General features: G+C 61.2%; 2 protein-coding genes and 1 long non-coding RNA gene across 3 annotated transcripts; 2 read left to right on the forward strand and 1 right to left on the reverse strand.

The window, feature by feature from the left end:
- The first annotated feature begins 35 nt into the window (after positions 1 to 35).
- MRPL12 (mitochondrial ribosomal protein L12) lies at positions 36 to 4136 on the forward strand. The gene is made up of 5 exons (XM_047833259.1): positions 36 to 525; positions 1149 to 1335; positions 1494 to 1577; positions 3480 to 3614; positions 3743 to 4136. Exons 1-5 carry the CDS (start codon positions 452 to 454, stop codon positions 3857 to 3859), a joined length of 597 nt encoding a protein of 198 aa, XP_047689215.1. The 5' UTR covers positions 36 to 451; the 3' UTR covers positions 3860 to 4136.
- Positions 4137 to 5712: 1576 nt separating this feature from the next.
- LOC125151795 (uncharacterized) lies at positions 5713 to 7184 on the reverse strand. The gene is made up of 2 exons (XR_007146952.1): positions 6438 to 7184; positions 5713 to 6370 (listed from the first exon to the last, which is right to left on the reverse strand). It is a non-coding gene; the product is annotated as an uncharacterized LOC125151795 (long non-coding RNA).
- Positions 7185 to 8049: 865 nt separating this feature from the next.
- Positions 8050 to 16024, forward strand: SLC25A10 (solute carrier family 25 member 10). The gene is made up of 11 exons (XM_047833258.1): positions 8050 to 8598; positions 11097 to 11216; positions 11815 to 11929; positions 12026 to 12074; positions 12293 to 12334; positions 13045 to 13088; positions 13247 to 13317; positions 13439 to 13531; positions 13870 to 13947; positions 14712 to 14768; positions 14900 to 16024. Exons 1-11 carry the CDS (start codon positions 8506 to 8508, stop codon positions 14999 to 15001), a joined length of 864 nt encoding a protein of 287 aa, XP_047689214.1. The 5' UTR covers positions 8050 to 8505; the 3' UTR covers positions 15002 to 16024.
- The last annotated feature ends 7754 nt before the right edge of the window (positions 16025 to 23778 follow it).

Genomic DNA, 23778 nt, shown 5'->3' on the forward strand with positions numbered 1-23778 from the left:
GGTTCTCCCTGGCCGGGCTGCCCGGGGGCCGGGACCGCCTCCCCGAATCGGCCGGAGCCTGGCTCCAAGCGTCGGCCTTTTCTGGCCTTGATTCCCCCAGAGAGTAGAGGGCCCCCAGCCGGTCACCGTCCAGCCCCAGGCCCCCGGCCGCCACCAACGACCCTCTACGCCTGCGCGGTTTGCCGCCTAGTGGGTAATCTCGGGAAGCGTGCGCGAGGTGCGGCTAGAGCGTCCTCTCCTACTCGTTTGCCCGGCGGCTTCGTCGGCTAGAGCGTCGGTCCCCAACCTTTCGCCCGTTGGGCCCGCGCGGCTAGAGCGCCCTCGCGCAGCTCGTATGCTCGGCGGCCTCGGCGGCTAGAGCGTCCTCACGCAGCTCGTATGCTCGGCGGCCCTGGCGGCTAGAGCGTCCTCCTCCTGGGGAGCCGCGTGTGACCTTCCCGCCCGCGGACCGATGCTGCCGGCGGCCGCTCGCCCCTTTTGGGGGCCGTGTCTCAGACGTCAGGGCGCTGCGCTCCGTCTCGCCAGGTACCACGGTCCGCCGAGGGCTGGCGGGGCGGCAGGGTCGGGGCCCTGGGCCGGCAACTGAGGGTGCAGGTTGGGGGCGGTGTCCGCGTGCGGCGGGCGGGATGCCACCCCCGACTCGGTGGGGCCCGGAGGCGGTGCGGGTCGCGGGGGTCCCCACTTGCCGGCCCCCTAACCACGCGTGCTGCGCAGAGTGCTAGGGGTGGTCCCAGATGACCTTGCTCAGGTCCCTGCCACTCTGCGGGCCTCAGTTTCCCCTGCAGGCCTAGTGACGTTGGAGGTCTTCCATCGGTGGGCCCGGCGTTGTGCCGTCCGAGGGCCCCAGGTTCTGAAGGCCTTAGTGTAGCAAAATGCCGTCAGGTTGCTGCCCTGCTCCCGTGGGTTGATAGAGAGTTTTCCGACACGGGAACTTAACGGTGTGGGTAGTCTGTCTGCAGATAATCGCGTGCATTTCTACGGCTCTTTGAAGTGCTTAAGGTAGCTGGGAAATCCCCTTATTCGCGTGGACCCTGGAATCTGAGAACCCTGGGTTGGGACCTAGGAGCCAGAACTGCGCTCTTATCGTCAACCTGTCTGGTCTGTGTCACTGGCCTGTGCCAGGCTGACAGCTTTGTTTGGGGGGCTAGGCAACAGGTGCCCCGTGTCTGCGCTGTGCGGCTGATGAGATGCAGCAGCCCTCGAATGGGGGAGGCCCTCGCCGGCGCACCCCTGGATAACGCCCCCAAGGAGTATCCCCCCAAGATCCAGCAGCTGGTCCAGGACATCGCCAGCCTCACGCTCTTGGAGATCTCAGATCTCAACGAGCTTCTGAAGGTACCACAGGCCCTGGCCTGTGTCTTATTCCTGGTGTATTTGGGGTGTGTAGTAAATTGCCCAGAGTGTGCCCTCTGAATGTGAGGATCCTGCCAGGCTGTGTGTTTATCTTGGGTGTGATGGGCAGCTACTGAGATTGCTCTCTCCCCTCCCTGCAGAAAACCCTGAAGATCCAGGATGTTGGACTCATGCCAATGGGTGGCACAGTGCCTGGTGCTGCCCCTGCTGCAGCAGCCCCAGAGGTGAGCCCAGGCCAGGGTCCTGTGCAGAAAGGCTCCCGTCTTGCCTCGTGTCACATGGCCCGACGCCCAGATTTCTCTCATTGTCCCTTGTCTTGGCCCTGCATCAGTCAGCGCGTCCTTCAGACCTGTGTGTGCTGGCTGTGGGCTCCCCTGCGGCCCTGCCAAGGGTGTGCAGGTCCCTGCCCGCGTGGAGACCACGTTTTCGCGGGGGGAATTGACAATGAGTCAGAAGAAAATTTTTGTTGAATAGCAGGACTTGAACTTAAGTGCTATGAGAAAAAAGTAGGGAAGAAGCTGAGGGGAGAGGAGGGTTATGATGTCAAGAAGGCCCTAAAGCCGAGGAGATGTGAGGATACAGGAGGCAAGCTGCAAGGGGGCTGCATGCGAGAGAGCCATGGGGGCACGTCAGGGGCTGGAGCGGCGAGAGGTGGGGAGGCACTGGACAGGCTGGGGTCTCTGTAAGGAAACCAGCAGACTTGAACCCACATGTGAATTTGTTTTTTGTTTTCTAGGTTTTTTAGTTTGGTTGGGGGCTGTTGCAATTTTTACAAAAAGTTTCGAAGTTCTATCTGCAACTGCAGATAATGCCCTGTGTATCTGTCTCCAGTCTCGATAATTAGTAAGGTTTTGATATTTAATTCATTTGTCCTTTGAAGCTTAAGGCAAATTTCTTTTTTTTTTTTTTTTGCTTCTTTTTTTTTTCTTAACATTTATTTATTTTGAGAGACAGAGACAGCACAAGTAGGGGAGGGGGAGAGAGAGAGGGAGACACAGGATCTGAAGCAGGCTCCAGGCTCTGAGCTGTCAGCACAGAGCCCGACGTGAGGCTCAAACCCACAAACCATGAGATCGTGATCTGAACCGAAGTCAGACACTTAACTGACTGAGCCACCCAGGTGCCCCTCAGGGCACATTTCTGATCTGTCCTTTCTTGGTGCGCTCCAGCCCACCTCTCTAAGAACACAGGTACTGATGTAGCCAGGAGCCGTTTGTACAACAAATGTAATTAGCGGTGGTTTTCTATCTCAGTCTATTTAGATTTAGCTAATGGTCCCAGACTTTATAACAGTTGGTTTACCCAAATCTGTACGAGGTCTGTGAATTGCATTTGGTCATTGGGTGTCTGAAGTCTGGATCACTGTCCTCGGTCTCCTTTCCCTGGCCATCCATCCCCTACCAAGGAGACCAGGTCAGGGGTCCCATAGAGTGCCCTCCCGGCTCCGTATGTGTCTGTGGCTCCCCTGGCATCACATCCACTCCCCCACCTGGCACGAAGTGGTAGCTTTACAGACTCATCATGTTCAGCCTGAATGTTTGGGACAAGGAGAGAGAATTACTCTGAAGTCTGTCATCTAAACTGGGACACCTTGGGGGACGAAGGAACACTGTTAATAATAGGGCAGGTGCAAAGCAGGACAGCCCCAGGCTGCCGGGCCGCGTGCCCCCTGCTCTCCATGGTGCTGTATCTTCACATGTGGTGGGAGGGGCTCTGTCAACCCCAGTCCTCCACTGGTCACCTGGGGACGGCGCAGCTGTAAATGTGTCCATGTGATTTGGGGCTCACCCGAGGATGGGCCGAGCACTGTTGGTGTCACCCTGACCGGCCACAAGTGATTGTCTTTAAGGGACGAGGGAACCTGAGCGGGGTCGGGGTGGGGGGAGGTGGTTTCAGAACCGCCTCCGGAGAGATGGCAAGGTTTCCAGCGACGGAGCAGGTGTCGCTGAGGAGCACATGAGGGAGGGGCCCCGGCACTGGCGAGGCGGACCGGTTTGTCCTGAGCCCAGCTGCCCTGCGCGGCCTCCCGCTGGAATTGCGGGCCTTGCTGTGCCATCTTGGCGACTTTGGGGCCACAGGACCGAATGTGCCTGCTTTACCCCATCCTTTCTCTCTCCCTCTCCCAGGAGGCAGAAGAAGACATCCCCAGACAGAAAGAGCGGACGCATTTCACCGTCCGCCTGACAGAGGCAAAGCCTGTGGACAAAGTGAGGCTGATCAAAGAAATCAAGAACTACATCCAGGGCATAAACCTCGTCCAGGTGAGCTCCGCGCTACACAGCCCTCTGGCTGTTGCCGCTAACATGCTAATGGTACTCAGACCGGCCCCTCCTACGGCAGGTTTTTTGGGGGCAACATGGGCCCCATTTCTGACTTTGCTCTCTGGCAGGCAAAGAAGCTGGTGGAGTCCCTGCCCCAGGAGATCAAAGCCAATGTCTCCAAGGCCGAGGCGGAGAAGATCAAGGCAGCCCTGGAGGCGGTGGGCGGCACCGTGGTTCTAGAATAGGCCAGCTCTGAGGACTGGTGGACTGGGGTCCCTGGGACCTGACCTGGGGGAGGCCCCCTCCTGCTCCAGCCCTGGCATCCGGGACCCGTGGTGGGAGCGGCTTCAGGGCAGAGCTCTGGCACTGGCTCTGCCATCACTGCTCCGGGACAGACAAGGGACCTGCTGAGACGGGGGGCAGCTCCTGTGTGAGCACCGGGGAGATGAACTCTGGAACGTACCAGAGGCAACACGCGCCCCCTGGTGGCCACTGAGAAAAATACATTGTTCGGGCGCCGTGTGTGCAGTGGTGTGTCTGGGTCAGCGGCCAGTGGGCGGTGCGGGCTGGCTTGGAGCTCCTGCCCGCCAGGGAGGCCGCCCGGGGGTGGCAGGGGTCACTCCCTGGGGGGCACGTGGGGGTCGGCCAGCGTTCCTTGTGTCTTCTCTGTGCAGGGGCCTGACCTCAGAGGTCCGGCAGCAGCTCACGGAGTGGGGGACGGGGGGGTTGGGGCAGCACCCAGCTTGCCTGAGTGGTGGCAGCTGCCGCGAGGCTGATGTCAGATCGTGACCTGGGAGGTGGGCGTGGGGCACCGGTGCTGGTCTTCAGCAGGAAGCGTAGCACTGGCCTACAGACAGGCAGGAGGTGAGGCGTGTACCTGAGAACGGCCAGCCCCCGTGTCCCCTCCCTGGCCATGCTGGAAGAGTGGTCTGCAAGGACAGGGCTGCGGGCCCAGAAGGAGATGTTGCATCTGGGAGTGCTGGGCTCTGGGTACCCTGAGGACAGGTCTGGGGAGGACATGTGCCCAGGTGGGCGTGCCCAGCACCTGGATGCCACCTGTGGGCCCTCCCGGAGGACCCTGCTGGATGCCACCTGGAGCAGCCTGACCCAGAGAGCCCCACCGGCCAAACCTGTGGCCCGCACAGTCCCAGGGAGTTAATGATTCACCATCAGCAGGTCTCTGGGCGTGCCTTCCCTCAGCAGAGGTGACTCCTGGGCCACCTGAGGCGGGTATGACCGGTTGGGTATCCTGCTGGCCCAACTGCCCTTCCCAGGGGAAGGGAGGATCTAAAGTCAGGGATAGCCTTCAGCCTCGGCCTCGCACTGGTGGCCCGAGTCTGTGTGTGCTCTGAGCCCGTTTGTCTTTCCAAGGGACTTGTGGGTGATGATTAGGACTCTCCTCCCCTCCCCTCTTCCTGGGATGATGACACCCTCGCTGCGTCCTGGACGTGCTGGGGCTGACTGCTCAAAAGCGCAGTTGACCGTGTGCCTCAGGCCATACTCATTTTGCTTCCCTGATGCTGAGTGTCACCTGGTGCCCCCCACCTGACCTCACAGTCCCTCCTGGTCCTGCCCCCACCCCACCCCACCCACCCCACCCCAGCTGTGGTCTCCACCTGCTGTGGTGCAGTTGGCCAAGTGTCTCAGACCTGGCAGCAGATGGGGTGTGCCCTGGGTCCCCAGAGGCCACTTGGCCTTGGCCCGTGGGCTCGACACCAGGAGGTAGGTCTATGCATCCTGCGTTGGCTCGATGTTACTAGCACAGAACCTTGCGAGGCCCCGTCAGATCCTGGTAGGAATCCGCGTACCGCGTCTTCGTCCAGGCTGGTGAAATGGTCACAGAGGACCCGGCAGGGGGAGATCTGAAGCTGGCCCCTGGCTCCTGCCCGTTCCAGGAACCCTGGTGTCCACCTGGCCCCGCGTGGTGCCGTCCTAGCTCCCTAAGCGCCATGCAGGAGCGCTCAGGGACGGACGTCCTCCAGAGACGTGGCCGGCAGCCTTGTTCTCGAGACCTCACCTGACCTCTGCGTCTCAGAGCCCCTTGGATTTATGCAGAAGTCTTCATGATCCGTTTGAGAATTTGGCTGGGGATCTTCTTGAGTCCCCCCTGACCTGCAGCTTGCACAGTCCCACCTTTTTCCTTTTTCGGTTGCCAAATGATCTTCACGGAAGTATTTCCTTTGGTAGTTCTTAGCTAGCGGGGCATCCCACTGCGCCACTGTCGATGTCCTCGGTGGTGCCCTGAGGGTGGTAGCCATTGGTGTTGCAGCCCACAGACCGGGCCATCCCCAGGAGGTCTTTAATGGTTCCAGAGAGTTCTCTGGCTAAAGATCAGTGACGCATCTGTCAGGCAACGTTGACATTCTAATCAAAAGCGACATTGCCGCTGTGCTTAATATTTTTCTGCTTCTTTCTGTCTCCGCGGTTCCTTGAGGGTTTTGATGAGCAGGACGGAGGTGGAAGGTACCACTTCAATCTGGGCCTGTCCCGAATGGTCAGTTTCACTGTAACCCCCAGACCCTTCCAGTCACTGGTTGCCTTGGCGATGTCATCACCAACCTATCTTGGAGATAGGCCAGTAGGGCTGAGCTTCGGGGCCAGGGCGGATGTAGCCCCGACTCCCCCACTGGCGCACCTCAGGTCCACGAGTTTGATTTCGTCTTGCTCGGGGTGGAACTTAGGCGGAAGGGTAGAGGCGGCCGCTGTCGGAGGAACTCGGACTGGGGACTGCTGAAGACAGTAGCACCTTCGCGCCCCTGAGCAGAAAGCCAAAAGCTAGACCCCTTATTTCTTAAGAGGGCGCCCCACACTCCACACACTTACCATTTTCCAGGATTCCTCCGCACGTCCAGGGCTTCTCCCGTTCTAGGCGGGGCTTCGCAGATCGCTCGTGCTGTGTCTCATGTTCTGGGCGGCCCACCATCTGTACACAGCAACCGCTGGTCCCTTGGCCCCTCACCTTCTGGGCTGCCCGCTCCACGCCACTGACGTGTTTGCTTAGTCAGGAGATGATAACATTGCCCTCGGGTGATCCAGGATTCCAACCTCTCGATTTATCCTGAATGAGACCGGTGCAGGGGCAGGTTTTGTGCTGGCCTGGGTCTCAGAGAGGGAGTGGGCTCAAAGGTGCTCCTACTTCCCATAGGACCCTGGACAACGAGGCCCCTCCTCTGCAGCCTACCAGTTCCATCTGGTAGCCCTGTTTTTTTTTAAACAAAGGGCCAGCTCAGCTGTGAAAGCCATCTCGCTGTTTGGTGACACATTTTCACATTTCCTTACGGAGCTGTGTCTCGCATCCTCTCTGGTTTCTTTTTTTTTTCTTTCTCTTTGATGGAATTGTTTCTCCTGATTTAATTGTCAGATTGTTTATTGCTGTTGTATAGAAATACAATTGAATTTTGGTTTAAGTAAGCTCTATGCGCAACGTGGGGCTTGACTCACGACCCTGAGATCAAGAGTCACATGCTCTTCCGCCTGAGCCAGCCAGGCGCCCCCTCTCTGGTTTCTTCTGGAGAACTGCTGCCACCCTTCCGACCCTTCCCTTCCGGCTCCGGGTCCCACTGGCCTGTGTTTTCATCCAGATGCAGCTCCCGTCTCTCCCCCTTCCCCCCCCCCCCCTTAAGAAAAAGCCAGATGTCTGTGTGGCCGACGCTCCCTCCACCTCCCCAGTCCACAGCATTTCTGGGCTGTTCACTTCCCCAGATGATGACCTCAGGGTCAGAAGCCTCCTAGCCTTCTGGAGGGCAGTCTCCTTAGTCTTCAGGTGGCCACTTGAAGCAAATAGGTTTGCTGGCCCATCTTACCCCTCTGACACAGCGAGATAACTGCTGGGCGCTCAGAGGCCAGCTGGACTTGTTATTCAGGGTTCTCAGCAGGTGCGGAGAACCCCTGGGTCCATGTGGCCCCAGGGATTCCAATTTCCATCTTGCCCAGCAGGTGTGTCTTTGTCCAGCACTTGCACCTGCTGTTTGCTGGATGGTGAGGTGAGAGTGGGAACGTGTGCACAGGTGTGTTTCTCCTGGGGACAGGCAGCCGGCCTCCTGATTGCCACTTCCCAGGAGCCTGAACCCCCGTGGCTCAGAACTTTGTCCCCTTGTCCTCCTCCGGGATGGCTGCCTGGGGCTGTCTGGTCAGAGCAGACCTGAGGCTGGCCTTGGCTGGGAGCTCCGGAGAGTGGATTGCCTTCTGCCCCTAGTTTTCATGTAATTCGCAGGTTGGCTCCAAGAAGGTTTTGTGCCACCTCTTTTGGGCGCACGTGTCCCAGGGCTGACCCCAGGGCCTGTGTGGCTGCCTTGGGACACAGGGTGCAAGGTCAGGGCCTCGGCTGGGGCGGGGTGTTTGCAGGAGGCCGGGCTCCGGGAGTGGCGGGGACTGGCCGAGCGCCGAGGCCACTCCTCAGCCGTGACCTTCGGAGACCTGCCCTAGGCCTGAGGGTGGCCCTGGGGGAGCTGGAGCAGGGCGGGGGAAGGACGCCCGGTTCTCGGGGAGAGTGGAGCAGCCCACTCAGCAAGCTCCCGGGGGTCCGCGCGGCCGGGCCCGTTCCCCTTCCCTCTCCCGCCGCCTGCTGCACACGGGGAGGCGGCTCGGAGGAGCCCTTTCCGCTGGCCAGCCCGAGCGCGGCCGCTTTAAGGCGCGGGGCCCGCCCCCTGGCTCGAGGCGGGGTCGCGGTGGCCCCGCCCCCAGAAGTGGTCCCGCCCCCGGGGCCGCGCGGGCGCATTGGCTGCGCGGCGCGCGGGTGGCGAACGGTGCTTTGAACTCGGAGCGGACGGCTACGCGGGCCGGGGTCCGGGACTGGGGTCGGGGTCCGATCGGGGCCTGGGCCTGAGCCGGGGTCTGGGCGGCGCGAACCGGGGCCGGCAGCCGGCGCTCCTGGGCGTCCGCGGCGCGAGCCATGGCGGCCGAGGCGCGCGTGTCGCGCTGGTACTTCGGGGGGCTGGCCTCGTGCGGGGCCGCCTGCTGCACGCACCCGCTGGACCTGCTCAAGGTGAGGTTGGCGCGGGCCGGGCGGGGGCGGGCGACGAGCGCTACGGGCCGGGGGGGGGGGGGGGGGGATGGGGGGGGGCGAGGGGGCCCGCCCAAGCTCTGGGCGCCGACCAGCCTGGCGCTGCACTGCCCGGGAGGGCCTCGGACTTGGGTCGGCCTTGGCGCCGGGCCTGAGGGGCATCGGTTCACCGCCCCCGCCGGGAGACCCTGCCCACTCCCGGATGGAGGCGCCCCGTTGTCGTAGCTCACGGGCCGCGGTTCCCCCATACTACCTGTGTGACCTTGGGCTAGTCACTTGGCCTCTCTGAGCCAGTTTCCACCCCTCACTTTTGAGCACAGTTCTTCTGCCTGGTTGCAAGTTGAGGGGGTGGTTCTGTGAGGCGCACAGAAGTTGGCATCTAGAGACGAGCCAGGGCTCCAGCACACCCAGGGCCCAGGTGGCCTCCCTGCCTGGTGGGGACCCAGCACACAGTGAGGGAGTGCGGACTGCAGGTGGCTGCTTCCTCCTGGACCGGGTGGGCACCTGGAAGCCACCTGGAAGCCAGGGACCCTGCGCCCGTGCAGGTCCTGCCCTGTGAGGGTGAGCAAGAAGCATTCATGCTCACTTTACTTCTTTTAGAAAATACGCTTATGGGGCAGTACAAGACAGAAGTTCTCTTGTCTCCCAGAGCCGGCGGGGGGTGTTTTCTGCCCCTTTCTCCCCACAAAGAACAAAGAAGAAAGGGCCAGTGATGCAAAGCATAGCCTGCCCAGGAGGCCCTGCCCCGGGGAACCTGGACTGGGGTCACATGGACCCGTGGGCAAGGGACAGCAGCCCAGCCACCTCCTTCCCTGCCCCCACCCAGAGCAGCCTGATCCTCACACTGACCCTCTGGGAGGGACTGGCACGGGGGCCCTGTTAACCCAAACCTCAGCCTCGCTTGCAGCCCGGCCAGGCCCCCACGCTGTTGTCCCCCTAAGGTATTTTCCTTCCAGCGACTTTTTTGCTGAGTGGAGGAAATTGACTTCTCGAGTAAAAATGCACCCCCTCCCCGGTCAAGGCAGCATTAGCAGATGGGGAGGGGGGCTGAGAAGCTGGTGGCCCCTGGGCTTCTCCTGGGAGAGGCCTGCGTGGCTCCTGGTAGTCCCCAGGGCCTGAGCGCTGCCAGAAGGAGCAGGGCCAAGTCAAGGCTGCTCTGACCCCCAGAGAGAGGGGAGGCAGGGTCCCCTCCTTGTGTTTCATTTTGCTTCCCCCATGTCCCCTCCCCCGTCCCCACCGTGGGGCCCTGGAGGGTTAGGCTCTCATCCGATGGTGAGAGGACGCAGCTCCCGGGGGCCCTTGGAGCCCTCGCAGGCAGCCTGCAGTCATTTGTACCCGTCCACAGGCCCCGTGCCTGCCCCCCAGGTGCTGTTTTGCCACAGAATCCTGCGGGGGGAGGAGGTCGAGAGAGGCAGGCAGCCACAGGACCGGGGCCACTGTTTGGCCCCTGCTGGGGAGCAGCAGGCAGTGTGGACAGCCACGGAGGCCAGCCTCAAGGGGAGGCCCTGGCTGAGGCTGTTGCCTCTTGGCCCTGTGGTCACTGGAGAAATTATTTTATAGCTCGTTGATCTCTCCCTTTGCCCCTGTGCCCTGGCTCAGTCCTCAAGGCTGCTTCTCGCCTGGACGAGGGCTGCTTCCTGCATGGCCACCTTGCCCCCAGGCCCAGTGCCCTCTGTCCTATCCAGCTCGGCTGATGTGGCCGTGCTGAGCACGAAGCCCTCTCCACCCCAACCCACCTTTGCCCCACCACCAGAGCCCCTGGGCAGCGACAGAGTGGGAAGGGAAGGGTCCGTCCACTGAGCTACTTAGTGCTCACAGCACACCAAGGAAACTGAAGCAGGAGGGTCGGTAACCTGCCCAGCAGGCCCAGCCAGAACATCACTGAGGCTGGACAGACCCCGGGGTGGCCGTGCCCTGGCCCTCCCAGAAGTGTCTTTCCCCTTCTCCCCCGCTGAACTCCCACCACCTCTTCCCAGCCCACTGGGACTGTCTCTGAGTCCCCATGACTCTTGGTCCCTCTTGAGAAGGGGCATAGCTAAGAAACGGGGCCCTGCAGTCACCTGGTGGGTGTCTGCATGGTGCCTCGGTGTCCTCATCTGGAAAATGGGACTGCCAACCGCCATCCCAGTGGCAGGTGCCATGAGGACTCAGACACATATGTGGAGTATTTCTCACGGGCCTGGCAGGCTCACGTGTCAGCTGGTATTGTCACTTGTCGATGAAGAGTGTGGGGTCGCGGCTGGGGCCAGGTGTGGGCGTGGCATCCCATCTCTAACACCCCAGCTGGATGCCCTGAGGACACCTCTCTGCCTCCTCGTGCCTCAGTTTCCCGGCTCTAAACTGGGGTGCTGGTAATAGTCGGCCCGTGGGGTCTTCATGAGGACGTAAAGTGGTAGATGGTGGGAAAGGGCTCAGAGCAGAGCCGGCCTGGGTGGGCCCTGGGGCAGGGGCCCTGTTCTGAGCAGGTGTGACCCCGACAGGTACATCTGCAGACGCAGCAGGAGGTGAAGCTGCGCATGACGGGCATGGCGCTGCAGGTGGTGCGCTCCGACGGCGTCCTGGCGCTCTACAACGGCCTCAGCGCCTCCCTGTGCAGACAGGTGCCCCTGGGGGCCCCCCTCCCAGGACGCCGGGTGGGCAGGACGCATGGCCGGGGCACTTCCGCCTCCCGGCCAGGGGCTTCCTTAGGTCCCGGCCCCAGAGCCCAGGCAGGTTGAAGGGAAGCCTGGCGCCCCCCAGGCCTGGACTCAGACACAGCCACGCCTCCTCGCCATGGGTGCCCCGTGGGCCCGGAAGTGACTTCTCCTCCTCTTCACGGTGGTTAGGACAAAGGAACCACGGGGCCCAGGGACGGCAACTCCCAGATGGCACAGGGTGCCGTGGGATCGGGTGTGCTCTGCCTCCTACGGGGCTCAAGACCCTCCTTTACAGGTGGGGAAGCTGAGCCCAGGGAGGGAAAGAGAGAGGAAAGGGCAGGACTCTGGACTCCGCCAGCCCCAGATTTGCACATTGTCTCAGCCACTTGCTGACCGTGTGGCTTCGAGAGAGTCCCTATATCCCCATGGCCCATTTGGTGATGACTGTGCATGGGGGGCGGGGGGGGGGGGCCTGGAGGGGGGAAGCCCGACAGGTGTCAGACAGACATGCCCAGCAGGGTCCCTCCACCTGCGCCCTCTGAGCTGGGCCCCTTTTCCCCAGATGACTTATTCCCTGACTCGGTTTGCCATCTATGAGTCCGTGCGGGACCACGTGACCACGGGCAGCCAGGGACCCCTGCCTTTCTACAAGAAGGTGTTGCTGGGTTCCATCAGCGGTGAGCTGCCAGCTGGGCTGGGCTGGGCAGGGGGGGGGTGGGGGCATGCGGGCATCGCCAGTCACCGCATGCTGGCTCCGGGGTCTGTCGCCCCAGGTTGCATCGGAGGCTTCGTGGGGACCCCTGCAGATATGGTCAACGTCAGGTCAGTGTGCACACCCACCCAGGTCGGGGTCTTTCCTGTCCCCTGACGGGACCGCGGTGTGTTCTGCTCGGAAAGAGCTGCTCACGCCTTGGGGTCCTGGGCGCTGGGGGGCAGGCCGGGGCGGGCCCAGCTGCTCACTGCCAGGGTGAGCCCTGGAGCCCGCTGACCTCCGTGCGGGGCGTGTGAGGCGCCCCCTGAGCCGGTGCCCCCCGTTCCAGGATGCAAAACGACGTGAAGCTGGAGCCCAGTCAGCGCCGAAAGTGAGTAGCAGGGCCGAGGTCAGCTCCTGGGGCTTCCTGGCGGGTGTGGGGGGCCAAGCAGGCGCCAGCGTGGGCCCCAGTGGGCCGTGCTGCCTGTGGCGGCTGACAGCTTTGGGAAACCCGCACGGGGCACGGCTGTCCTGGGTCAGAAGGCCTCTGGCTGCTTTCTTTGGGGGAGAGTCTGGGATGGTGGCCGGGCTCCCAGGGCCCCCGAGGCCCGTGCTTGTCCTTGTTCACAGGGAGGATGGTTTAGAAGTTTGAGTCTGGGCCTTCAAACAGGTTTGGAAGCTGGGTTTGTTTTGTTTTTTTTTAACGGTAAAAATCTTATTTTCCATGAAGTTTAAGTTCCTGTTAACTCCAAGGCTGCCTACGGTTTGCCGTCCTAGCTAAGGTGCAGACACGGGCTACAGTCAGCTGAGCAGTGAAATGGGGCTCCAGGCAAGCCCGTTGTCCTCTCTGTGGCCAGACTGTGAGCCAAGGGAACGGGGTGGAAGGAGGTCAGGCAGGCCCCCTCCTCACCCTCAGCAACAGCGGGCAGACAGGACCAGCCCCAGAGCAAGGGTTTTCTGGTGGTAGTTGGGAGATCTTCAGGCTCCTTTGTCCCCAGACTCCTGTGAGAGCTGCATGGCTCTCCCCAGGGAGGACCCTCCCTCCCTCGGGGGCTGGCGGTCAGGGAGAGCCTCACGGCGTCCATTCTGTGTCCCTGGCAGCTACGCCCATGCCTTGGATGGCTTGTACCGCGTGGCCCGAGAAGGTAAGAGGAGGGGACCAAGGAGGCCGAGGGTGTGGGGAGCGTCGTGCAGGACCTGGGGGGGCCTCACCTCCTTCCTCCGGCATGGGGGGCGTGTGCGGGACCTGGGCGGGCCTGAGGGATCGGGCTGGGCTGGGCGCCTCACCTCCTTTCTCCGGCAGAGGGTCTGAAGAAGCTGTTCTCTGGCGCGAGCATGGCGGCCAGTCGCGGGATGTTCGTCACCGTGGGCCAGGTGGGGCTTCTGCTGGCCCTGGGGTTCGGTCAGCCCAGGTGGTGTCACTGTGGGCCCCCATCCGCTTTCCCCAGAGCTGGGGGCCCTCCTCCAGGCCCTGATCGCCCCTGCACGCCCACAGCTGTCCTGCTACGATCAGGCCAAGCAGCTGGTCCTTAGCACCGGGTACCTGGCCGACAACATCTTCACTCACTTTGTCGCCAGCTTCATCGCGGTGAGTGCTGGGTCCGCGGAGGTGGTGGGGGTCCCTCACCAGCCTTGGGAGCTGAGGGTACCCAGGATGAGGCCCGAGCCCAGAAAGCAGGAGGCTTGGGGCGAGTCTGGGGGTGTCCCTCCGGGTTGTGTAAGTGGGCACCGAGGCCCTGGGGAGGGAGGAGCTCACGGATGCCCTGCTGCCGAAGCTGGGACAGTCCCTGGTTGGTTCCTGGTGTCCCTCGGGATGCATCCGGGGATCCGGGCCGGGGGCTGTGAGGGGAGAGGGAGGGTGCTTGCGCACTCTGCCTGGCAGGCCCGTTGGTGATAAGCGCCCCCACCTCACCCCACCCCACCCAGGGTGGATGTGCCACGGTCCTGTGTCAGCCCCTCGACGTCCTGAAGACCCGCCTGATGAACTCCAAGGGCGAGTACAAGGTGAATGGGGGCTGCAGGCACCACCCCCTCCCGAGTACAGACCCGGGGGCCCGGGGGGCGGCGGGGAGGGAGGGAGTCCCCGTGCTGCCACTTGACGCTCCGTCGCTGGAGGAGCCCCGTCCTGGCAGGTGGATGAGGCTCTTCCCCCTGTGACTGCGTCCCCTCAGTTGTCCTCCCCGGCTGGCCCCGGGGCAGCGGTTGGCACTGTGTGTGTTTTTAAAGATTTTATTTTATTTTACCTTTTTTGAGTAGGTTCCATGCCCGACATGGGGGTTGATCTCACGACCCTGAGATCAGGAGTCGCAGGCTCTACCGATGGAGCCCGCCAGGCACACACACCCCCCCCCCCCCCCCCCCGTATGTGTTTTTAAATCCGATTCCTCAATGCGTTCACAGAGGCAGCCGGTTCACTGTAGTCCATGAACTTTCGGGAAGTGCCCGGGGCAGACCCACAGCACGCGCCGCGGCTCCCCAGTCATTACGGTGCCCTGCTTCGTGCCTGCCCTGCCGCGTGAACAGTCCCCCACGCACTGTGGGGGCCCGGCCGGTCGCCTGCCCTGGCTCTGGTTTTGCTGTGTCAGCAGACGGGGTGGCCGTTTGCCCCCCCCCCCCCCCCCCGCACTCGCCTCCAGCTGTCGTTACCTTTGACCTCTCTGCACAGGGCTGCTGGCTGGTGCTGAGGGTGGGAGGGGGGTTGATTTGTGCCTTTCAAGCCAAAAGCAGCCTTTCTTTTATTGCTTTGCTTTGTTTTGTGTTTTCTGCAGGGTGTCTTTCACTGCGCTGTAGAGACAGCAAAGCTCGGGCCGCTGGCCTTTTACAAGGTTGGGCAGGGCTGAGGCGGCAGGGCTGGGGCGGCAGGGCGGGGGCGGCAGGGCTGGGGCAGGGCTGGGGCGGCAGGGCTGGGGGTCCCTCTGGGGTCTTCTGACTCCCTGCTTCCCCTTTCCCCGCCCAGGGCCTGGTGCCTGCAGGCATCCGCCTCATGCCGCACACCGTGCTCACGTTTGTCTTCCTGGAACAGCTTCGCAAACACTTTGGCCTCAAAGTGCTCTCCTGACGGGGGCCAAGGAGTGGGCTGAGCCAGGGCCAGCCCCCAGCGCCAGGCTCTTCCAGGGTCTGGGAGGGCCGTGGGCGAGCGCTGCCCTGAGCCCAGCATCTGCCCCGGCGCGCCCCGGCCTCCCTGGCCCCTGGCCCCAGACCCCACCCTGTCCTTTCCCAGCAGGCTCATTCCAGTGACCTTCGCCCCCTCCATCTCCTACCTGCCCGCCCCAGCCTGTCCCCTGCACACTGCTGACTCACCCAGAGGGGAGGGATCCAGGCCCTGGGTCCAGTTTTCTCTCCTCCCTGGGTAGCTGGTTAACACTGGAGGTGGGAGAGCTGGGCTGGGGCTTCTGGGGTCTGGGGTCCCCTGCCCCTTCTCCTTTGGCCCCTGAGGTTTCTTCATTTCATCGAGCAGCCGCCTGGGGCCCTCAACACCATCTTCCAGCAGCTTCCGTGGAGGACCTGGGTGGCAGAGCAGTGGGGCGTAGACCCCCTGCAGCGCTTTACCAAATTGCGTGTGTGCACGTGGCACTTTTATCCGTGGAGAGGGACCACCGCTTTTCCGAAGTTCTCGAAGGCGACCATGCTCTGGTAGCTCCAGGCCAGTGGGCAGATGGCACCGTGCAGAAACCACGTGCCCAGGAGGGAGGTGACCACATGGCCCGCGGGCGCCAGGTCCGGCCAGCCCCCGGTTGCTTTCACAAGTAGTTTCGCCAGAACCTCAGAGCCAGGAGGTCCTGCTGCCTTCAGGGAGCGTGCGGTGTCGTGCACGGGGTCCGCGCCTCCCCCTGCTCCCTGCACAGCGCCCTCTGCGCAGTGTCCCTCGGGGGCCCTCTCTGTGTGGACGGCAGCTGTCCGCGAGGCCCCCCGCAGCCGAGACCCAGATGTCAGCACCTGGGTTCTGTCCAAGCAGCCTGTCCTCCCGCAAGTGGGCCGGGGCCACGTCCATCTGCCTCCCCAGGACCCCCGGGTACTGCACCCCCACCCCAGCAAGGGGTGTTCCGCAGGGACACTAATAAAGGACCGTGAAGTGCTCTGAGTCTGGCCTCCAGGGCAACAGACCCACTCTGCACCCTCCAAGGAGGGCTCTCCAGTGTCCGGGGCGGTGGGGGAGGTGGGGGCAAGGCTGAGGGGCCAGAGTGGGAAAGAAGCCCCTGGATACATTGGGGCAGCCTGCGGGCAAAGGAATTGGGGGACACTGGGCTGACAGCAGCCCAAAACCGGGGAAGGAGAGGGGAAGGGTGTGCAGGTTGGAGGTCTGGTCAGCGTTGAGTTTCCAGATCCAAGTTACCATGGACCCCCAGGGTTTCCCTTTTCAGCGGGCACCTGAGCGCCATGGTTTGAGGGTCCCCTGTTGGGCCGGCCGGCTGCCCTGGGAGCCCCCCCCTTTGGCTGTGGGAGGAGCTCCTGGAGTCGGAGTCCTGGGCTCTTGGGCACTGCCCGGTTGTCTGGCAAGCCCAGAAAGGGGCTGGGGAGACCCTGGCTCTCGAAGAATTCAGACCTTCGGGCAGGCGGGCTGGGGCAGGAGCTGGTGTGAGTACCACCTGAGGCCTTGAAGTGTTCCAGGACCTGTGGGCGCTGCCCCGGGGGCCACCTGCTCACCAGAGACTGACAGGTGGTCTGCTGGCAGCTCATCCAGACATGAGGACCTCCGACACCGTCCTGGAGCATTTCAAGTATATAAAAAAATTAGTGGTGAGGGTCGCCCAGTTCTGCAAATGTACTAAAACCCACTATATCCTGATAAAGCTGTTCCTGCAAAAACAAGCCTGTCCACCCCAGCTACAGGGTAAGCACCCACTGGCTGTCCGTGACCTTCACGCCCCACAGCCCCGTCCCCACCCACTGCATTATTTGGAAGCAAATCCCAGACTTTGAATCATCTGCAGACAGATACTTCGCACCTGTACCTGTACGTTAGTCTTTCAAAGCATGTGATCGCTGCGGTGGTAATCCACCCAGGATAGAAACTAACGGTCAGTCTTCACTACCCTCGGGTTTCCCGGCTGCCCTGTGCTGGCTGTGTGCAGAGCGGGGTCCCCTCCCTGCCCTTTCTCTGCAGCTCGTCCAGTGGGCTCTTTCCTAAACCCAGCAAGCGATCTGGATCCAGGCCCACTCCTGGGCGAGAGAACTTGGTGTGGGGCGTGGTTCCTGCCACATCCTTGCCAGAGGTCTCCGGGTCTGGCCACGTTTGGGGGTCAGCACAGAGCAGCCGCGTGCCCTGACATGCACAGAGGTGCGCTCTGGCCCTGCCCGGCTGTGCGGTGGCCTGGGGCTCGCACAGGGTTCCCCAGCCCAGGCCACAGCCCCCCCATGGAGGGGACTAGAACCCACAGCCCAAACAGGAAATCAGGACAGGCAGGGGTGAGTGAATGAGCCGTAGGAAGGCTGCTGCTTCTTGGACCCGGCAGCAAGTTTGGGCCACTTGAGGGGCAAGTTCTCGCCTCGAAGCCGCTTGGGCTCACCACAGGATGGTCTGCCCTACGTGAAGCTGGCATTTCACCAGCTGCCTCCCAGGACCAGGGGGAGGAAGTGCCCTGACTGGTTTGGTAGGAACAGGACGGGCCTGGCAGGGACGTGGCAGGATGCGGAGGAGGGAGGGACGCTACCTTTCCTGGAGCAGAGATGTCCACCCGCCCACCCCGTGGCTTCCCAGGGCGGAGCTTGGGGCGGAAGGCGGCTGGAAGGCCTGGGCCCCTCGATCTCTGTGCGGCCTCAGAACCCAGGCTCCACCTGTGGTCTGGCCCCAAGCCGATTAATTTCACATTGGGGCCTGAGGGCACGTCAGCATTTCCAGGGTCTGCCTCAGCCCTTTTTTTTAAAGAAACACTTTATAATTTACAAAAAGTTACGTGACAGGCATTGTCAATTTCCAACAAGGGCGCCGAGACCAGTCCTGGGGAGAGGGCAGCCTGTCCACGAGCATCGCGGGGCAGCTGGGCGTCTGCGTGCTGAGGCGTGCGGCCGGACCCTCCCCTCGCGCGTCCGCAATCTCACCGGCAGTGAGTCTTCCACCCCCGTGTCAGAGCTGACACGGTGACCCTGGCGGGAACCAGCAGGGGCCACGCACCCAGAGCTCGCTCTGGCAGAGGCCAAGAAGCGTGTGTCCACACAGACACTTGTGCACAGACGGTCACGGCCGCCTGTGGTGTAAAACCAACCGAACGTCCACCACCTGGCCCGGGGACCACGTGTGTGTTCACCTAACGCAGTATTCTTTGGCCATAAAAGAACGAAGTCCAGACGGCCGGGAGAATCCAGCGTGTGCTGCGGGGACACCGGAGGACCCCAGCCCCGGCTGCAAGGCCCGTCTCTCCGTCTGCACCCCGAGGCCGCCCCCCTCCCCCGCCCCTGGCGCAGCGCCCGGGGCGGTGGAGGTCAGGTCACCCTGGACTTTTCCCCCATTGCCATAGGGGGAAGTTACCGAGTGATTACTGAGTCAAGCCTCCCGCTTTGGGCCGTGGTTGTCCTCGCCAGTGGACGCTGTCTCAGGAGTGAGGACAGCCAGGCGCAGGTCCACAGCCGCGCACGGAAACGGGGGAAGGTTAGCGCAGCTCCAGCACCAGGACCGCACGCAGTTAGGCATTCCGTAGTTTCCCCACTAAAAACTGGGTTTTAAAAAAGAAAGGGGCACCTGGGTATCTCAGTGGGTGGAGCCTGCGACTCTTGATCTCCGGGTTGTGGGTTCGAGCCCCACGCTGGATGTAGAGACGGCTTAAAAATAAAATGCTAGGGGTGCCTGGGTGGCTCGGTTGGTTCAGCATCTGATTTTGGCTCAGGTCATGACCTCAGGGTTTGTGAGTTCGAGCCCCGCGTTGGGCTGTCTGCCGTCAGCACAGAACCCGCTTCAGATCCTCTGTCCCCCTCTCTGCCCCTTCCCTGCCTGTGCTCTTTCAAAATTAAACATTAATAAGCAAATAAGTAAAATGCCAGAAAGGAAAAAAATAAAAAAAACTTCAAGCAATACACAAAACTACAAAGGGAGCCAAACAGGTAGAAATGTCCCTCCCCACCAGCTCATTCCCCAGTAGTAGTGTTGGTAACACAGAAACGGGACCATCTGTTGTAATGGGACTGTAACATATGGGAGCGTTTATAATGCTATATGGAAACATTAAATAAGACATCCATTTCATATCTTGCTTAGAAGGGAGATAATTATATTTAACTTTGAAAAGAGAATTTCCTTTCCAAGATTTTACTTTTAAGTAACGTCTCCGGCCGACGTGGGGCTCAAACCCACAACCCCGAGATTGAGAGTCCCACACTGTGCCGGCTGAGCCAGCCGGGTGCTCACAGGAATAAGTGATGGACTAGGGACCCTGCGAGCAGCCACACTGAAGTGGGGGACGCGAGGGGGCGTTGGGGGCACGGCCTTGTGACGAACACACTGCCCTCCCCGCCCAGCCCCTCCAGGAACTTTGGATCCCTGCATGAGGCTGGTGGGCGTTTGGGGCAGTTGGGGACAAGGACGGAGCCCTGAAACCAGCCCAAAGGAGTGTAGAGGGCAGGCTGGTGGGCAGGGAGAGCCTTCTCCTCGACCCCGCCACCCTGGGCCACCAGCCTCTTCCCGCTCTGCTCCCCCGACCCATTAGTTCCTCTGTCCGTTTAGGGGTTTTAAGGGACCTTGCACCTCGACACAAACTCCACATCGGGAAGGCTCTTCTTGGGACGGTACACACACCTCCCTCCGACCAGACCCTCCCCGGAAACACCCCGTCCGCCTGACCTGGGTACTTTCCCCGCTTCGCCGGGCTGTGACAGAGCAGGGGACAGACAGACATGCCACGGGGAATCTCCGCTGCTCAGGAAACGTTCCACGAGATGCTAGTTCCCAAAAAATGATGGAAAACAGGGCAAAGTGGAGTCATGTGCCTTTTCTCCTCCCGGCCCCTCCCCTCCTCTCCCCTCCCCTCCCCTCCCCACTCTGTCTTCCTCCCTCCTCCTCCCCTTCTCTTCCCCTTCCCCTCCTCCTCCTCCTCCTCCCCCCTCTCCCTCCCTTTGTCTCCTCTCTTTACCCTCCCTTCCTCCCCCTCCCTGCTCCCCCTCCCCCTCCCCCTTCCTTTCCCCTTCTCCCCTTCTCTTCCCCTCCCTTCCCCCCTCTCCCCCCTCCCCTCTCTTATTTCTCCTCCCCTCTCCCCCCTCCCTTCCCCATTCCTAGTCCCCTCTTCTGCCTCCTCTTCTTCGCTCCCCCTCCTCTTTCTCCTCCCCCTCCCCCTCCTCCCCTCCCCTTCCCTTTGTCCCCTCTCTCCCCTCACTTCCTCCCCCTCCTCCCCTCCCCTTTCCCTCTCTCTCTCTCCCTCACCTCCCCTTCCCTTCCTCCTCCTCCCTTTCTCCCCCTCCCCTTCTTCCCCTGCTCCCCAGGCCACCCAACCACCTGACACCCAGTGGTCAACCTGTCCTCTGAGACCAGTGGCTGTCCTGCTGGTGCATAAGCCAGAGGGGTCTGTCCCTGGGCTCAGGCCCACACTCTGCGACCAGCAGGGCCCCTTCTGAGGGTTGGGCACAGGCGACCCTGGAACTTGCCCCTCCTGTAGTGTGTGTTCTCCAGCACGGAAGCTTGCCTCTGTCCTGCCCTTGAAGGTGCCCCTGGCTCCCCAGCAGCCCCGTCTGGACCCTGCCCCTGGTCTCCAGGACCCTCACCCTCTGCCGCTGGGACCTGGACCCAGGGGGACAATCGGCGGGAGGTGCCCCCAGGCCTCTGAAGATCCAGCTCTGCCTCCTACCCTGTGATCCCCAGGAAGATTCCTGCTGGCCAGGGTTTCATTGCTGGGGAGCCTCAAAGAAAGGCTGGGGTGGGGGTGGAAGTCTCGGGGTCTTTCAGCCTGAACGCTACCCTTTGCCTTGTGAGCCAACCACAGCCCCTGGACACCTTCCGCCCCTTTGTAAATGCTGAACCCTTCCTTACCCTCCTTCTTCCGACTCCGGGCCTGCATGGTTCTTCAACCCTGAATTTCAGTGACAACCACAGTGGGTCTCAAGGTCTGTCTGTGGCAGTGTTTTCCTGGAACGTGTGCACCTGGGATCTGTGCATGAGTCCCTCCCGGGTTCGGACCTCGGCTTCCGTTGTGCCTTCTAGAACATTTTCTGCCTCAGGTAAAGGGCTTCCCTCCAGAAACACCTTCCCCTGGGGAGTCTTTGTGCTGCGCGCCCGTTACTTTTCCCAGGTTGCTTGTACCTGCGCCCCTTCTGTGTCCCCAGGGACAGCCACGCTGGGCTGTCCCCGCTGTGAGTTGTCCCCAGGCTGCCCCTGGCTGGCTCTGTCCTGCTCCTTGACAGCAGGTGGTTAATTTGAGCGATTCTCCCCCATTCTCCGAACGCCCTTTGCTCCTTCCTTGGTTCCTTTCCCCAGATCGGGCTTTTGGTCTGTCCCTGCAGGCTGCCCACTGGCTTTCCTGGGCTCTCTGTCCTCTCCCTCCCTCCCTCCCTGCTCTCCCTCCCCCAGTACGCCCCTCCCCTCGCACCCACTCCACCCCTTCGCTGGGCACCGCCCATCTCTGCACCCCCTGCTCCGATGTTGTTCGGTTCCCCTGAGGTCCTCTGGGGTTTCAGGGACACGGCTGCCCATGTATAGTGCCCGCTGCCCCACCCCCAGCCTGGGGCACCCTCGAGGCCCAGAGCAGGCAGGGAGCTGCCTCCCCAGTGGACCTGCCATCCAGCCCGGCTCTGCCCAAAGCTCGGCGTCCGGCTCCCGGGAGAGGGGGTGCTGCTCCCTGACCCCAGTCCCAGGGTCACGCCCCAGGGTGCTTTGCTGCCGGGCCCCTCCGGCCTCCACAGAGGACAGCCGGACATCAACTGCCTGGGAGCAGAGGCCTCCCCGCCTCTCCACACACGGCACTGCCGGCCAAGGCCAAGGTGCTACAGCCCAAGGTGTTACCTGGGCCCGAGCGACAGTCATCACCGTGGCTCCCACTAAGGGGCCTCCTCGGGCCGGGGGACCCCGGGCCTGTTGACCCGAGTGCCCACAAGTGGCCCCCCGGGTGTCTCACAGCCCGGCCACAGCGTTCCAGGAAGGACCTTCCCCAAAGCGGGTGTTCCGGGAGACCACGTGAAGTTCTTTCTTTTTTAAGTTCATTTATATATTCTCTATAAAAGTGCTATATCTTTCCTCGTGTCCTCGCCTCCAAGATGACCAATAAAAGAAGGAATACTGGTCGTGCCAAAAAGGGTCGGGGCCGCGAGCAGCCTGCACCATTGCCTGCCAAGGCCAAGGCCAAGGCCAGGAAGAAGTTCCTTATTCGGGGTGCCTGGGGGCTCCCTTGGATGAACATCCGACTTTGGCTCAGGTCTTGGTGTCTTAGTTCACGAGTTGGAGCCCCACGTTGGGCTGTCCTGTGCGTCTGGGGTGCGTTTTCCTAAGGACAACCAAGATGCAGCCCTTTCCTGTGCGTGGGCTCACCTGCCGCGGTACCCCTCCCCCTCCCTCCCCCTCCCTCCCCTCCCCTTCCTCCCTCCCTCCTTCCTTCCCTCCTTTTTTGACCCTTTTTACTTTTTATTTTGTTATTTTTTATTATACAGAAAGAAAGTATGCAGGGGAGAGGGGCAGAGGGAGAGAGAGAGAGAAAGAGCGAGACTCTTAAGCATGCTTAAGCTCAGTGTGGAGCCTGTCACGGGGCTCGACCCTGCAACCACGACCTGGGCCAAGATCAAGAGTAAGGTGGTCTCAACTGACTGAGCCACCCAGGTGCCCCTCTGTACATCTTCTTTAGTAAGGGGTCTGTTCAAATGCTTTGACCGTTTTTTATAATTGAATTGTTTTCTTATTATTGGGTTTTTAAAACATAACCCCAGCAAACTATTTATTTTGGTTTATATATTTATTTCCGTTTTCCTCGTAGCCAAAAGTTGGATTTCTTTAGTAGATACAGGCCTACCTATTCGGATCACCTACTTCTTTGGTGAGCTTTGTACTTTACGTTGTTCAAGGAACTTGGTGAAGGTATTGGCCTGGAACTGTCCGTAATGTTCCTTTAGCGCCCTCTTTTTTTTTTAAATTTTTTTTTTCAACGTTTATTTATTTTTGGGACAGAGAGAGACAGAGCATGAACGGGGGAGGGTCAGAGAGAGAGGGAGACACGGAATCGGAAACAGGCTCCAGGCTCCGAGCCATCAGCCCAGAGCCCGACGCGGGGCTCGAACTCACGGACCGCGAGATCGTGACCTGGCTGAAGTCGGACGCTTAACCGACTGCGCCACCCAGGCGCCCCGTTTAGCGCCCTCTTAATCAGTCCATTGATTACTAATTACTCACATTTTCTAAGTTATGCACTTATGGCTGCAGACTGTTTTCTCTGAGACCCGCTTTGGCTCCCAGGTCTCTGATCAATAGTGTCCTCCCAGCCCCGAGATCAAGAGCCTCTTGCCTCTCACCCCCCCACGCGCCCCCACTGAGCCAGCCAGGTGCTCCAGGCACTTAAAATTTGTTTCCTCTTTTGCTCAAGAGTCCTCTCAAAGGGTTATTTTGAAAAATAGACAAATTCATCATTGTGATTGGACACTCGACCAATCACACTTGACCCCTCTCTCAGGTGATAAAAAAAAACTGGATAGAAAATCACAGGGGAGGGCCCCTGGGTGGCTCATTCAGTTCAGCTCCTGACTTCGGCTCAGGTCATGATCTCACAGTCCGTGAGTTTGAGCCCCGTGTTGGGCTCTGTGCTGGCAGCTCAGAGCCTGGAGCCTGCTTCGGATTCTGCGTCTCCCTCTCTCTCTGCCCCTCCCCCACTTTCACTCTGTCTCTCTCTCTTTCAAAAATAAATAAACATTTAAAAAATTATTTAAAAAAATACTAGG

The sequence above is a fragment of the Prionailurus viverrinus genome, chromosome E1 (assembly GCF_022837055.1).
Source record: "Prionailurus viverrinus isolate Anna chromosome E1, UM_Priviv_1.0, whole genome shotgun sequence".
NCBI classification, from domain to species: Eukaryota; Metazoa; Chordata; class Mammalia; order Carnivora; family Felidae; genus Prionailurus; species Prionailurus viverrinus.